At 30.7% G+C, this 16,257-nt stretch overlaps 1 protein-coding gene across 1 annotated transcript in view; it reads right to left on the minus strand.

Moving 5' to 3' along the window:
* The window catches only part of LOC143239586 (nephrin-like), a 111,704-nt gene that overhangs the window by 12,222 nt on the left and 83,225 nt on the right, over positions 1-16,257 (minus strand). The window contains exons 7-11 of the mRNA XM_076480788.1: positions 14,667-14,957; positions 11,109-11,396; positions 10,148-10,447; positions 5,280-5,405; positions 3,120-3,147 (exon numbers count right to left, since the gene is read on the minus strand). Coding sequence (XP_076336903.1) covers positions 3,120-3,147; positions 5,280-5,405; positions 10,148-10,447; positions 11,109-11,396; positions 14,667-14,957 — 1,033 coding nt within the window. The remainder of the gene's footprint in view (positions 1-3,119; positions 3,148-5,279; positions 5,406-10,147; positions 10,448-11,108; positions 11,397-14,666; positions 14,958-16,257) is intronic.

The raw sequence follows: 16,257 nt of genomic DNA on the forward strand, positions 1-16,257 counted from the left end.
CAACAGAAAATTCCTTTTTGGATAATAACATAAGAAAGTAAAATCTGAACACATATTTTCACGTTCGTATTAATTTATTCTATTTAAATTCAGTAATAAGGTAAATGTTTTATGAGGAAATTTTCAAAAGTTCACATGTATAGATACATTCGTGTAGTTACTGTGCTTCCAAATTACAAATAACTTAAGTATTTTTTTATTGATGAAGAATGTTGTTACAATTGAGTAAATTCCACAAATCATAGGATAATCCTTAGAAAACCAATGACAATATTCAAGTAAAATTGACTAAGGCTATATTTATTCTAGTTTTTAAATGATTTTTATCCATTCCTTCTGAAATTTCGAAAAAAATAAATTGCTTTTTATTTCCTAATGATACTGATAAACTTATATTTGATGTACATTTGTCAAAACATACTGAAAATAAAATATTTATGTCAGGAGGCATACATTTCTTTCTCTCTATATTTTCACACACACACATATCCAAAGCTTAGATAAACATTGAATCATAACTAAAAAGGAAAGTCATATGCGATTATGAAATGCACTGACTCGGTATTGAAAGCTATTATAACAGTTCTACTGGCATGTGTGCGTTTGTCCTAATGCTGTGATTCCTAATAACAAAAAAAAAAAATGTTTTTATGATCTTAGTAAAATATACTGTTGTGCCATATTACACAAGTCAAGGGAATGTATGTGATAACTAAGACTTAGTGGTTTTGACATTCGAGTTGTCTTGTAATGTTACTGAAACGTTGGTACTGTGTCACAATTTCTTGCAGCATTTTATCTTCAAGTTATATCGGGTAAGTAGCGGATTTATTATGTTACGTAGGTTACGTATTACAATTTCAAATAGCAAGAATATATGAATTTGAATTTAGAAGTTAATTAAATGTATGTATTAAATATATAATATTTCACAACAAAACTGATAAACACAAATATATTTTGATATGCAAATAATAATACAATTTATAACAACAATTATTACAAATAATGAATTATATACAAGAGTTTTATAAACTTACAAGCAATACTCAGTCTTCTTTCTTGTCTGGAACTGAATCTTTTATCGACAGTTCAGAGAAATGGAATTAATTCAATGTTGATAATCCTGCACAATACACTTGACGGCGAAGTTAAACAATATCTTCGTACACATACTAACATCCAAAGTTAATCTTTTGAAGTTCAATGGTTTATAATGATCGAAATCTATAAACATTCCTGGTCAAACATCTGTAGTTTTCTGATTAATAAGAGTTTGTCAAATTATAGCTTCTTAGACTTATAGTATACTGACTGTACCTGACCAACAATATAATCTATATCCGTTTCACAGCGTGTCGATTTGTAATATTTAAGCAAAGTTCTAGAAAGCTCAGTTCGCCCAACAATATTCGAAGATACGCTAATGTTTTCGTAAAAGATATATTGTTGATTCTTACATCAAGAATCTTCTACAATTTCATATAACAAGCGGGACGCACAATTTACATTCAACAGTATACGTTACATGCATTAAACTGAAACAAACGTAGATTTTAAAATTATATTAAATTCGGTGTATAACAATAAAAGTTTCGTAAAATGAAAAATAAAATTTACAAATCTAGTTTATTAGCAGTTTTAATATATATATATATATCTGCTTCTCTAATGATATACATTCGTAATGCCTTTAAGTTTTTCTCTGACTATCCAGAAAAATGCTATCCCTTGTGATTTGTAAAGTAGGTAATTAGAGTTTCAGAAGTGTCAACTAGAAACTGTACTGAAATTAACAATTATATTACATTATTAAAAAACATACCATGGAAGTCTTCACAATAAAAAATCTTAACAAATACAAGAACAGCCTTGTTTTGAGGTCCATAGAAAATACATTTCATAATTAAATGAAATTCCAAAAAAATGTTTGGGCAATTACGATTTATTCTTTCAAATACAATTGGTGTTTATAAAGTTCTTGTCAACCGCGTGTAATTTTATAACACTATTAATCAACACTTTTCTGTACTTATTTAATTTTACCCTTGCTTGTTATTACTAACAAATAAAATAAATGATTGAGATTTGGTAACTGTATTATTTCGCTCTCTTGGTTTCATGAAGAAAAAATAGTGAACCACTCGACATAGCGCTTTTGTCTTTTTCTGGTAAATGTCTCTAACGAATGTTTGTTGAGAATTAAGCTACACAGTGACCTATTTCTGCTCATCACAAATATCGAAACCCGGTTTGTGGCAGTCGAAGTTTGCAGACATACCGCTGTACCACAGGGGGGCTAATAAAAGCTTTAATTATTACAACTTAGTTCAGAAAAGCTCATCTGTTTTGCTAAATAATAGTAATTTTATAAAGTTTTCTTCAACCACCATTTTATTTTAAATTCACTTTCTTTATTAATGTAAGACAAAAAATCAACTTTACGCGTGTTCGTAATTTAACGTGTTTATTTCCACATAGACTTCGCGTTGTTCAATATTCTCTTAGTTCCCACTTTATCTATTTACTTGATACTTTTTTTAAGTTTTATGTCTATCAAAAACATAACTGTACGAATAAGTCCAGTGGAAAAGATTCAGTATAACAAAACTCTTTTTCAGAAACAAATCGCAGTAGACAAAATTAAATGATTGTGGATCGTTATGAAATTTAACAAGATCCTATAATTTATAGGAAAATAAATAAAGTAAACGAAGTCATTAATCTTCCGCTATTTCATATTACCGTAAAACATACACACACACATATGTATATTGTTCCCATATTTTAAACGTCTATAAATAGCGTAATGATTTGTGTACTTAGTTACCTATGAGTTAATGTAAGATCCCAGCTGAACATACACTATGCAGAGAAATGTTGACAAACAGAGTCACAGTTTCAGTTTGACAGCACAATACATAAAACGTATTTTATCAGTTATGCAAATTCGTTATATATTTTATTTTTGTGGTTAGACTAAGTAAACACGCCTGAACTAATTAGACGAAGACAGCTCAAGTAAAATTTCAATAAAAACATCGTTTGATAAAGTAAATGATTCACCAAAAAAAATGCTTTTTGTAATACATTAAATTACCTATTTAATTGTTACTTACGTTTTCTTGTGCTCGTCTTGTTCATGACCTAATATAGCAAAAAAAAAAAAAAAGTACATTAGCGAAATGTGGCATAAAAACATTCTCAAAGGATTACAATATAATATTTCTCTCGTTAGTTGGATGAAAGATACAATTATTTCTTCTTATGTACAACACTGTAAAACTTTGTGATTTAAAAAATTTTCTTCATGCTCTGAAGAAATAGCAAGGTGTGCAACCAGACTTGGATGCACAGTCATGAATAATTTGATTTTTATAAAGTCAAGACAAAGTTGACTTAAAATATTCGATTTCATGGTACCAGGAATAACATATATCATTTGTTGCACATACCAAAATTGTACTTTATTTACCCACCATTTCATTTTATATTTATGTATATGGAGAGAGTACAACAGTGAACAAATCATGAAACAAGCGAAATACTTTCTTAAACTATGTTTAATAGCAGATTGTTTGGTTTCAATTCTGCGCAAAGCTAAACGAGGGCTATCAGTGTTATCTGTCCATAATTTAGCAGTGGAAGACTAGAAGATAGGCAGCTAGTCATCATCACCCACTTCCAACTCTTGGACTACTATTTTATCAACAAATATTGGGATTGACCGTCACCTTCTAACCCACAGTAGTATATCTTTGAACTTAAATCGCTAGAAACCGAGTTTCGATTCATGTGGTCGGTAAAGCAAGATAGCCAATTGTGTAGCCTTGTGCTTAACTTCGAAACAAAAATTTTCAACAAACTAATATATGATATTTTTCTACAAATTTCATACTTACAATATAAAGTAAGAAAAAATATAGCTACTAACAAACGGTATACAAGTATTGTAAACAAGAGTGTTCAGTAAGATATTCTTTATATTTTTCGAGTAACATGTTATAAATAACACGGTTAGGTCCTTTCTCTAGTAATCTCAGTTTCTTCTACAGCGTTGTTAACAATACATGTAACAAAGCTTTGGCTGAAAAGGTCGAATCTAAGTTATATGCGTATGTATACATATTATTACTTTTTTATTTCAAATGATGTAAAAATACCGTTTAGAAAACTTCTCCGCAGCACATTTGAACGTTGAAAGCTGTCTCGTGAGGGCTTAATTAAGAATTAATTTAATTCACAAGTGAACCACCTTACAAAATCCTGTGTGATACCATGTTATTGTTTTGTGATTTATTTTCAAAGTTTTAAAATTATTCCACTGAAATACACTTTTGCCGATGAAAGAATGACTTACGTTGAAAAGTAAAGTTACATAGATAGGAAAAAAATACATGTTTGTATGTATGAATTGTGTTGTTTAGGATGTGGAAAATTATACTTCTCTGAATATGATAAAATATAAACAGCTATCAAAGGCAGTGTTTTCAGTAAAATTCTATGTTGCAAACCAGAATTTGTTACTTGTAGAATGATATTTGCAGCATATTCAGTGATGTACATTCAAGAAAACGCAGTAATAAACCTGTACTGAAAGCGTAATTACATTATTATGCCTTATCACGTTTATTATCATGAAAGGGGCTATGCCTCAGTAGTTTAGACGTTGTGTATTGTCATACATAACGCATTTACAAAAACTAGTTGAGATTCAACAATACACTCTTGTATAAACATTTGTATGGAATAAGTAACAAATGTTGAGATCAACATTATTGTTATATCAGACCCTACCCATTACTAGCTTCAGCAGTTTAGATGTTGTATACAGTAAAAATTGATGTACCTACCATATCTAACAAATATAAACACAATTTCAACAGTTAATTTGTATTTTGTAACAGATAGCTTGATAAGGTCTGGTGAATAATACCTGCCTAACTGGTAGTGACGTCGCATTAGCATTAGGAAACAATAAAGTACTTGAAAGGTGAAGTTTAGTCAAGTTATATTTATTGCTTAAATTATCACAAGATATTACGTATAATGGTGTAAATATTTTAGAACACTATCTAAAGCATAAACAATCAAAGTACCATCGTAAATTTTGTGTGGTAAAAACATTTACTCATTTTCAGTTATAAAAAGTGTAATACATCATTATTTCAGTTTTAGCATTCAACTGTGTAATTATTTTGCAGACTCCAAATTATACTAAGCGTGGTATTTCTGATATTCAGAGGTCATTAACAATTTCATTTTTCTTCTAATTTTACCTGCAATTTTTCTGCACCGACGACATCTTGAAAAGATCAACAGAGTTACAGCTAGAACAATGAGCGTCCCTACAACACCGATTACAATAGCTAATGTTGGATTAATGGGAGTTGTTTTCGGATCTCCTAAAGAAAAGAAAAAGAAGAAAAGCATAATTTATATTTACCACAAGAGTTGAATAAAAATTAAATGTATGCTTTCATTTTGCATTTTTAAAAGTTTACAATTTGTTTTCTTTTTTAAACATAAAGCAACTCTAACAAAGTTCTAATTAATATAATTTTCTATGTTTTAAGAAGTTTATTTGTCAAGCATACAGGTGATAAATGTCATTTTATATGAACAAAATGCTGTAATCGTATAAATCTAGTTATAATGTTTAAATGATTGTTTTTGATAATTACACATAAGTTGGAAAAACGCAAAAACAGTGGTTAAAAGTCATTCAATTTTAAAATAGTATAAAATTGTATAATATGAACTTCTAAAGCGCTGTCGCCACGCATTCAGTGCTTTAAGTTCAATTTAAGTGAAATAAGTCAGACGCTTTGTTATTAACATTTCTGTTATTTCATATATTTTTGTAAGCTGGTTTTTATCTGACGGAAGAAGGCTTTCTGAACTAATTTGTCTCCGTTTTCATTTAATACAACGAGATAAAAGCAAAATATAACACAATACACGTTTACATGTATGCTTCCTACGTATTGATATTTAAATATCATAAGATTATGTTTTTTCTCTGTTAATGACAGAAAATATAATGAAATAGATATACCTTTAGGAAACACGCTAGAGGAATGCTTCCGACAGCTGGCTGAAAAATGCTGTATAGATGTTGAGTATGTTTGGTTTATTTTGAATTTCGCTCAATGATACTCGAGGGCTATCTGCGCTAGCCGTCCCTAATGTAGCAGTGTAAGACTAGAGGGAAGGCAGCTAGTCATCACCACCTATTGGCAACTTTTGGGCTACTCTTTTACCAACGAATAGTGGGATTGACCGTCATATTATAACGCTCCCACGGCTGAAAAGGCAAGCAATTTTGTTGTGGGATTCGAACCCGCAACCCTCGGATTACGATTCGAGTGCCTTGACTACTTGGTCAGTTGAATATGTAAGTAGTTTGTATGTTTGTTATAAAGCATAAGGCTACACAAAGCGATATCTGTGCACTACCCACTACGAGTATCGAAACCTTGTTTCTAGCGTTATAAGTCCTCAGACTTATAACTGTGCCAATGGGGGACATGTAATTGGTTAATCGGAAATATAATGGACTATGACCTAGTCTTTGTTGTATTCCAAACAAAATTCGCTATTTCGGAAGGCAGATATTCATGGTTGCTTGATTTATTTAGACAATAATATAATACAATATTAAACATATGAAACAAATTATGGTGAGTATAACGTATGTTTAATACACCGCTAATCACTCACGAGCTATATGTGATAAACAGAAAGAAGCTTTGCAACCAACATCAGGAGAATTTTCACTGATTATATCCTGAGAAGCCCGTATCAGAAACAAACAAACCTGTATTCGTTCCTGGGTCATATTAACAAGAAGTACTTTAACAGTTAGTTTACACTGAAAATCGAAAACGAGAGGCTACAGCGAAAAACTTAGTCAGCAGAAAGAGACAGTTTCTTAAACAAATACACGGGGAAAGCGACTCAAAACAGGCTGTATCTTAGTTCTCACTTGTAGGTTTTCTTTGGAGTGAAATCGAGTGTAGACCATAGTAAACGATGGTACATAGAGAAAATAAAATGGGAAAGCCGCGACTGAAACAGCGAGGGAAAGTGAGTAATCAAACTATAGAAACATATCATTTGTGAGTTACAATAAATACTGGAATACGTATTTTGAAAACAAAATGCCTGGTTTAACCCAAGTTAAATTAAAATTTTTATCATTGACATTTATTGAGCAGTTTCTCTCAAAATGGAATATTGAGAAAAGTAACTGTACTAATTAAAACAGCATTGTTGTTATTTTACCCCGTTCTGTTTTGTGCTTTTTTCAATAAAAACTAATATGTATATATCAAATTATCGAGACGCTTAAGTAGAACAAAAAATAATGATTATGGAAAACATAGTAACTGAAATAAATATATTTTATAATCACTACATTGTCTTACTTTCATAAATTAGCTATAGCTTAATAACAGTGTAAAGTATTAAATCTTACTACACAATGAATGATTATTGCACTCAAAGAGGAATTGGAGTAAACAGTGCAACGACACCCTTTAAAGTAGCAAATATAACATGGGGATGTAATTCACTCCTTTGAAAGGAGTATATTTACTCTATTTGAATAAGATGACAGGGAGTATTTCTAGCAAACTGAATTCGCTCCTTCTTTACACTTTTCGGTACACGCTGACTGGATATTATATAACATTGAATTTACTCCCTACAAATGTTTCATTTATTCGTTTATTAGGTTTGGTCAATAAAGATGCGATATATAACGCTGTCAGTAATTATTAATTATAACAATATTTGTCCGTTCATACAAACTTTTTTCACAATGATTTAAATTTAAATTTCTATATGATTAACGTTTATTGAAAATAATAAATATGAACTTGCACATGTTATAGGGTTTGATATAAGGAGCATTGGTTAAGTTTGAGAGAGGTGAGAAAACTGCTTTTTGGAAAGTACCGAAGGAATTCGAGGATTGTAGAACCCTGAGCCGTTAGAAAAGTGATGGAAGGAGCGATTACCTTTCTTTTCCACCGAAACAGCAGAACCCTTTATGATTACAAAATGTTATAATCAAAAGATGTATAGAAAGTTAGAAAGAAAGAGACTTGTTCAGCGTGAATTTAAAAAAATAATGGATATAAAAAACATGAGTTTAACAGACGAAAGAAGGAAAAATAAAAGCCAAGAGATGTGTGGGAGGGAAACCCAATATACTGAATATGGAAGGCAAAGAAAGAAATTACGTAATATTCTACCAGAAAGAAACAAAACCTATTTCTGAACTTATGTTTTATTGATTGTTGTAAGAAGCAAAACTTTTTGTGATTGAATTGGTATAAGTAAGTGCCTGATAAAAATAAATATAAATTCAATAAAGTTAAACGGAAAGCAGAGTGCAAGTATGGCAGGGTTATACGATAGTGATATCAGAAATAGAATTGATCAATTCATTAGTAATGGAAAGCTAACACAAAAGAGAAATTTCATTGGAATTACGACAAAGAAAGTAGAGGAGAAAAGTCAGCTTGGAAAAATAGTCGGATAAAGGAGTAAGATTCTTTTTTGTTCTTACTTGCCTATTTTGTTTCTATGGACAGTTCACTTAATTCTTACAGATTATAAGTTTTGTGATTCGTTGTTAAATAATAAATTATTAATTCTTGCTTAGTATACAGTTGGGAAACTCTGTTGCGGACTCCTCATACCACTTTGTTACGAAAGTGTTAAGCTTACACTTCGCTTTCCTTTTAATTGCATTAAGGGTTGTGCTTATTTCTTGTTTGTTTGTTTGTTTTTGAATTTCGCACAAAACTACTCGAGGGCTATCTGTGCTGGCCGTCCCTAATTTAACAGTGTAAGACTAGAGAGAAGGCAGCTAGTCATCACCACCCAACGCCAATTCTCGGGCTACTCTTTTATCAACGAATAGTGGGATTTACCATCACATTATAACGACTCCACTGCTGAAAGGGCGAGCATGTTTGGCGCAACAGGGGTGCTTATTTCTGTCAGGAGTTTACTTATTCTGGTAAAAAAGCCAGCACACAGGATCACACACAGAAGGTGTAATGGTTTTTAACTAAATTTCAGCGTTTTCGAATAGTTCATTATTTTTTTCAGGATAATAAAGTTTATAACAAAGGAGTTTGCTTATATCAATTGAAACATAACACTTTTCTCAAAATACTCTAATTCACTTATTCTTTAGCGACATAACACTTTCCTTAGAATACTCTAATTCACTAATTCTTTAGCGACATAGCACTTTCCTCAAAATACTCAAATGAACTAATTCTTTAGCGACATAACAAAATCCAACCTCTGTCTCATCCCTCTTAACTCCACCCGCTGTTTCTTACACCAAACTTTATAACAAAAAGTATGTTTTACCAAAATATGATAGATTTATAAAGTCGTATGTTTCTGATAATTCGTGGATTTATATTTTATAATATTTTTATGTCTGTTCATTGAGGGCTGGTTTAGTTCAACCGAAATATATTACTTATATAACCCATAGTATAAAACAGTTAAAGTGTGGTTTACTCTTTGTGCTAAGAATATAATGAACTTTTCAGAAGATACGCGAAAACATCGAAATTTACTTAAGAAATTTATAAAACTCTAAATGTTACTACACTGAATTATAAAAATTGAAAATTTTGTAAAGTATACAATGTTTCAGGATAGTGCAGTGTTGATTGTTTCTTTTTTTTCATTTCGCGCAAAGCTACTCGAGGGCTATCTGTGCTATCCCTCTCTAATTTAGCAGTGTTAGACTAGAGGGAAGACAGCTAGTCATCACCACCCTCCGCCAACTCTTGGGGTACTCTTTTACCGACGAATAGTGAGATTGACCACACATTATAACGCCATCAAGGCTGAAAGGGAGAGCATGTTCATTGCCACAGGGATGCGAACCCGCGACCCACAGCTTACGAGTCGCACGCCTTAACCAACCTGGCCATGCCGGACGGCAGTGTTAATTAAAAACTTCGTCACAATAAATAATAATTTTTAAACATACAATTATGGATATCATAATTATACATCAATTATTTTAACAAATACAGTACGTTATGAAATTTATACGAACTTGGTAACATATTTGATTAATCATTTCCAAAATGAGCATGTTCACCTTTCAGTTCTTGAGTAGCTGGAGAAGTAGTTGCCGTTAATACAACCAAGTTACTTCTTCCTTTAGAATTCGAAGCGTAAACCCTGACGATGAACGATGTAGAAGGGGGAAGCTTTGTAACAAGGAAGGCTGGCGATTTGTTTTGAGTCAAGTTGAAGAAAAATTTATCCTTTAAAGAACTGTAAATCTCTAGATGAAAGGTTTGGTTTAGTCCCCCGTCGTAGCCTTTTCTACATCGCACGGCAAATCCTCTTGCAGTGATATTGTATAACATGCAATTCTGCAAGGAACTAGGCCTTCCTACAGTTCGTTGGATAAACAGCATGTAATCATAAGACTCTCTCTATATATAGTCTAACTTTGATGCAACATGAAACTCTGTCATTTTCTGCTTTATCTTCAAAATTACAATTTTTAACACATCAACACGTTAAGCTTTCTCGTTTGTTTAAGGTTCTACGCTTTTTAATTACATTTTTAAACAATCTAATAATACGGAAGTGATTAACTTAACATTCCTCTTAGAATTAATAAGAATTCAAAGGACTAACTAGATTTATTTATTTTATATTATTTACAGTTATTCGAGCCGGATATATCATACGTTTATCTGTTGACATTTTTTTCAGAAATTAGTAGTATTCTATCTTTTAATTACAGACAAATTATTCTATAACTATTTACTCTAATCAAACACATTCATTTAAAAAAAATAAAAGTTGCTAGTTTAAAATTTGTTTTTTCTTATCCAACAACAGCTCAATCACAGAAAATACATTAAAGTCTTTCAGTTTATAAGTAAAATGTAAGTAGTCATATCTCGAACACACAATCACAACACTTAACGCTTACTTATTTGTAAATAAGCTAATTGCTCAGTTTGAACTATTATGTGGAAAATGCTGGAAGTACAGAGATGAATATTTCTATTATTATAAAGAACTAATGATAACGTGCATACCTACGGATATAATATTATATATGCACGGTTCTTTTTGCTCACCAACACCGTTTTTTGCCCAGCAGAGTAGAATCCCATAATCTATTTCATTTCTAGGTCTGTACGTGAGTACGCTAGTCGTTTTGTTGACGTAAAAAGAATGTATGTTAACCATTTCTTGTGAATTATTTAAAGTCCAGAAAAAGTCGACATTTTTTGGATTAGCATCAACACAGCAGGTAATGATAGCGCTTTCATTCTTAGCAAGCCGATATACCTGTTCACGATGATCACAACAAACAGGAATATCTGAAAATAGAATGAAAATGCAAACTTAAACAAGTGTTACTTAGTTTAATTTAATTTACATACTTACGATCTTAGCATTATACTAATACAAACAAACAAGAGAAAAGCAAAATGAAAGGAACATATAATTACTCTACAATGTATATGTAGCACCGTATTTCTTAATGAAATGACTACTGTACTTATATTTGAAAAATCAGACTTGCTTTATTCAGACTATTTAAGTAAACAAAAATAAGTATTTGTCATTACTACAATGTAAATTATAATAATAATTATAACGTTGTACATGAGTAAGATAGTTGAGTGTTGTGAAACCTTCATGTTTATGAAAATGTATCAACAGTGTAGAATAATCAGCTACACATTTCGCAGTGAAAATCTACTTCTGTAAATCTTCACATAATTATATTTGATGTCATGTATAGCGTAAAGATATACTAAAAAGACGATGTGCTTGAAGTTACGAAAATATTGAACACTTTATTTTATAATCATTTATGTAATGAACAATCAATCCATAAATAAAAGCAAACCCCGACTTTGTAATAATGAGTACAATGTTTATTTATCCTTGCTGGCAGGAAAACGATGGATTATATTGTACACCACTAACCTTTCAATTGTTAATAAACACAAACACACTTACATATGTGTTTACGTATCAATTAAAGAAAATTATTTTATATTGTCACAGATGGTCAGATGCATTATATTAAAAATATATTGGATTAGTAAATTAGAAGCTTAAGTAACAGTTGTAACCGATATAAAATTACGGTGTCATGTAGATAGTATGATGCCACTTAAAAGAGTCGCTTTTGGTGTAGGTATGTAACAGCCCAATTTAACGCAAAATATTCATACACTCTGGTCACAAAGATATTCATGTCGGAAATTTAGAATTATTAAGACAAAAATATAAATTTCACTTCATCGCATCTGAAAACAAAGGTACAGTGATCAACTTGGGGAACGAGTATCGTCCAGAAAAAGACTTTCATCATATTATTCTCTATCTGTGAAAGAAAAGTTTAGCATCTTGTAATAGGTTAAAAGTCAACATAAACAAAAATCTGTGGTGAAGCCGCCACTATCTCCCAGGTAATAGTACATAATATAAACAAAAATGGTCTCCGTCTAGAAAAGTACAAGCCACGTATACACAAGTTGATTCTAAGACACGTCCGTTCAACTGTCTCACACCTCAAGTAGCTAAAGAACTAAGTTAATATTTGGTAGCTCCACTGTGGTTTAAAGATATGATGTACAAAATATGTTACTCTGAGGCTAACCTTCTATCCCGACCAGACCATTTTAGGCCATCTGAATGTTGATTTTTCATTTTATGTTTTCAGAGAAAACAATCTCAGATTGATGCTAACATAGTCATATAATTCCTATTAAAATGTATTCAGACAATTAAATCTTATCTTTAATATCTTTTTTACAATGTGAAACAAAATCAAAGATTTTATTAGCAACAATGTTGATGTTATTGATTTAAAATAATATTCAACCATAGTTTAATACACTTTACAAATCTATCCACAACATAGCATCTTTTAAAATAAAGTAATTGTATGTTTGTACAATTAGTGGTACACGTTATCTTATCAAGGCATCATTTAACTTTTGAACTTTAGGAATTATCAGCACCGGGAAGTAACATTTTAGTAACATATAGGACTATCACAAAACTACCACAGATTTTACCTCTTCATCCTTCCCCTTTTAAAAACACCAACTTATTTCAAAAGTATTGTGGAAAATAATATTCTGATTACAATATAATATCGTTAGTTTATTTTTTACCAAAAATGTAGTTAATAATCTACACAGCAAATATAATGCAATATTCTACAATTTTGCAGACATTTAGAAAAATTAATACGTTTTATTTTATCCAAGGAAACAAAACTTTCATAACTATAATACTTAATAGACGCATTTAAAATGATAAAAGTTTCGACAATAAAAAGAAAACCTCAGTACGATGCCAAATTAGAACAAAGTGTCAAAGGCTTAAAGTTGCATAAGGTAGGTAAGAAAGTTGTATTGAACACAAGGCAGAAGAACACTGTTGTGAATACTGCCTTCCTTAGTAGTAATGTGTAACAAAGTATGACATATATCTGTTTTCCGTTTATAATGTGTAATAAAGTATCACGTATATGGGGCTCGGCATGGCCAGGTGGGTTAAGGCGTTCGACTCCTTATCTGAGGGTCGCACCAAACATGCTCGCCTTTTCAGCCGTGGGGACGTTATAATGTTTCGGTCAATCCAACTATTCGTTGGTAAAAGAGTAGCCCAAGAGTTGGCGGTGGGTGGTGATGACTAGCTGCCTTCCCTCTAGTTTTACACTGCTAAAGTAGGAACAGCTAGCGCAGATAGCCCTCGAGTAATTTTGCGCGAAATTCAAAAAACAAACAAACAAACAATGATGTATATGACAAAACTTTTTTTAAAATGTAACTGAAAGGGCTTGATAATGTATTTCAATTAAAGTAGTTTACCATCAGGATGGAAGGAGTTCTTCAATGAGCAGCACATTTTTTAGTTAATGTTTATTTAAAATATTTCATTACTATTGATCTGAAGTAAAATTTAAAACAAAACAGTGTAGATAATCCTGTGTAATAAAAGAAGCATAATTATTTCTTACGTATATGATATTCTATCTCGAAACAATTTCTGCAGTTGTGACGTCAACCCATGAAAGCATTGTTGTAAAAAACAAGTTTACCAAATAATCCTATCGGATATGAGGAATTTAAATCAAGAATATTTGTCTAGTATAAAATAAAATAGTTTACTTTATGAATTTAATCTAATAAAACACTAACTTTTAAGTATACTTTTATTGGTTTAAAAAAGTTAAATAATTTTGAACCGCTGACATCATTTTTCTGATTGTTAAAATCTATAAAGTTTATTTTCCTTATTAATTATTATAAGTTAACATAGCTACATATCTCAATATATTTGATATATTTAAATAAAAAATAGTCAAAAACAAATTCTTTATTTTTTCGTTAAAACACCTGAAACTTGATAAAAAAAAAAAGCTATTGTTACCCAGTCAATCAACATTCGAAAAGTGTATTTTTGTCACGTATATGAGAAAAATTAATTGTCATACATTGAATTCACTGTTGTGGTTTATCTTTGGTTTAATGGAATTTGTGATAAAGAGAAAACTTAAACTAATTATTGATTATTGCAATTAATAATAAAATTGTTTTAATTAATTAATTAAAAGAACTTACATTTTAAACTAATTTCAATTTTATTGCTTCTTCCCGAGCCTTGGCTATTATACGCTATACACTGATATTTTCCTCTCGATGTAATTTTGATACGCTGTAATACCAAACTTTGGTTACTGATAATAATCCCATCTTCTTGTTTGTTACGAATAGGTATCCCTTCGTGTAACCAGACAATGTTGTCCACCCAAGGGTTAGCTTGCACATGACACTCAAAGTACACGTCATTTCCTTCAGCAATCGTTTCCAGTTGAATATTTGAGCCCAGTTTTAAGATAACCTGTGGATCATCTCCGAAAACAAGATCAACTATGTCAGTATATAAGATTCATTTTCACACCACTCAAACAATTCTTTAGATATTTGCAGAGGTTTACATATGTAAATTTTAATGGGATTCGATTAAACATATATATAAATGTTTCTAGTATAACTTTGTATGATATAGTAAAGAAGTAAAATATTTATAATACATTTCACTTATCGAAGATGCATGCTTATCTATTTTTTACGTTTGAAATGGTTAGTTTCATTACGAAAACTACACCAGAAAAGCGATTTTGTAACAGTGAACTAATGATTTATCGTTTCAGATAACACATTCTTCAAAATGTGTTGAAGTAAGAATATTAAAATTTTCAATCATAAGCGTCTCGGTATCTCTGTTTTTACGTTCCTAAATATATATATGTGTAGAAAGTTTGTATTTTCCTTTTGCAACGCACAAAACTACACAACGAGTGTCGCAACCCGGTTTTAGCATAATAGCTCTCATACTTTCCATCAACAGAAAGGAGGTGTACTAAGATTTACATAATAATTAAGATAATCAGAGTAAGTTAAGAGTGATTGCATAAGCAGCACGAAATTTTATAAAATCTACTCCAATTCTAACATTCGATTTTTTGTAAATTCATAACCTGTTTGTGCTTCATAATATAAAAACACATCATTAATCAGAAATGAAAATGTTCAGCACCTCAAAATGATAAGAAAAAGTATTAAAAGAATGATATAGGTATTTATATATATATACATACAGTGTTTTAGCTAATGACATTCTCAGGGGTTAAACTAAATGTGTTCTTCATTAATACACTTCTTAAAACATTTACATAAAAGCGTTATATGTACTTGAACATACATATATACATACTTTTCAAGCAAGTAAGAAAATCCAAACTTGATTATAATTGCTAATTTTAGTTCACTTAAAGAACATTTCATTTTTCAAAAAGCTTTTTTCTATGAAAGTAACATTTTGTTTAATATCTTTATTAGATTAATTACACCATAAATGCATTAACTATAGTACATACATCTACACTTTTAAGTGCAAAAAGTTATTAACATCAGAAGTACAGTATGATTTAGGCAAAAATGCATTAAACACGACCGACTTCAAATCATTCCGAGAGAAAATCTCTGGACGGCAGGTGATTTTTATTCACCTAATCGTATCGTTGTCTTTATTATTAATGGACTCAAAGATAAGCAGAATTAGAAATGCATTAAATAATCAAAATTATCGACACATTTTGATAAAATTCAAAATAAATTATGGAAAACAAAATTGTAAATTTAGTCTGTA

The sequence above is a fragment of the Tachypleus tridentatus genome, chromosome 13 (assembly GCF_004210375.1).
Source record: "Tachypleus tridentatus isolate NWPU-2018 chromosome 13, ASM421037v1, whole genome shotgun sequence".
In the NCBI taxonomy this organism is placed as follows: domain Eukaryota; kingdom Metazoa; phylum Arthropoda; class Merostomata; order Xiphosura; family Limulidae; genus Tachypleus; species Tachypleus tridentatus.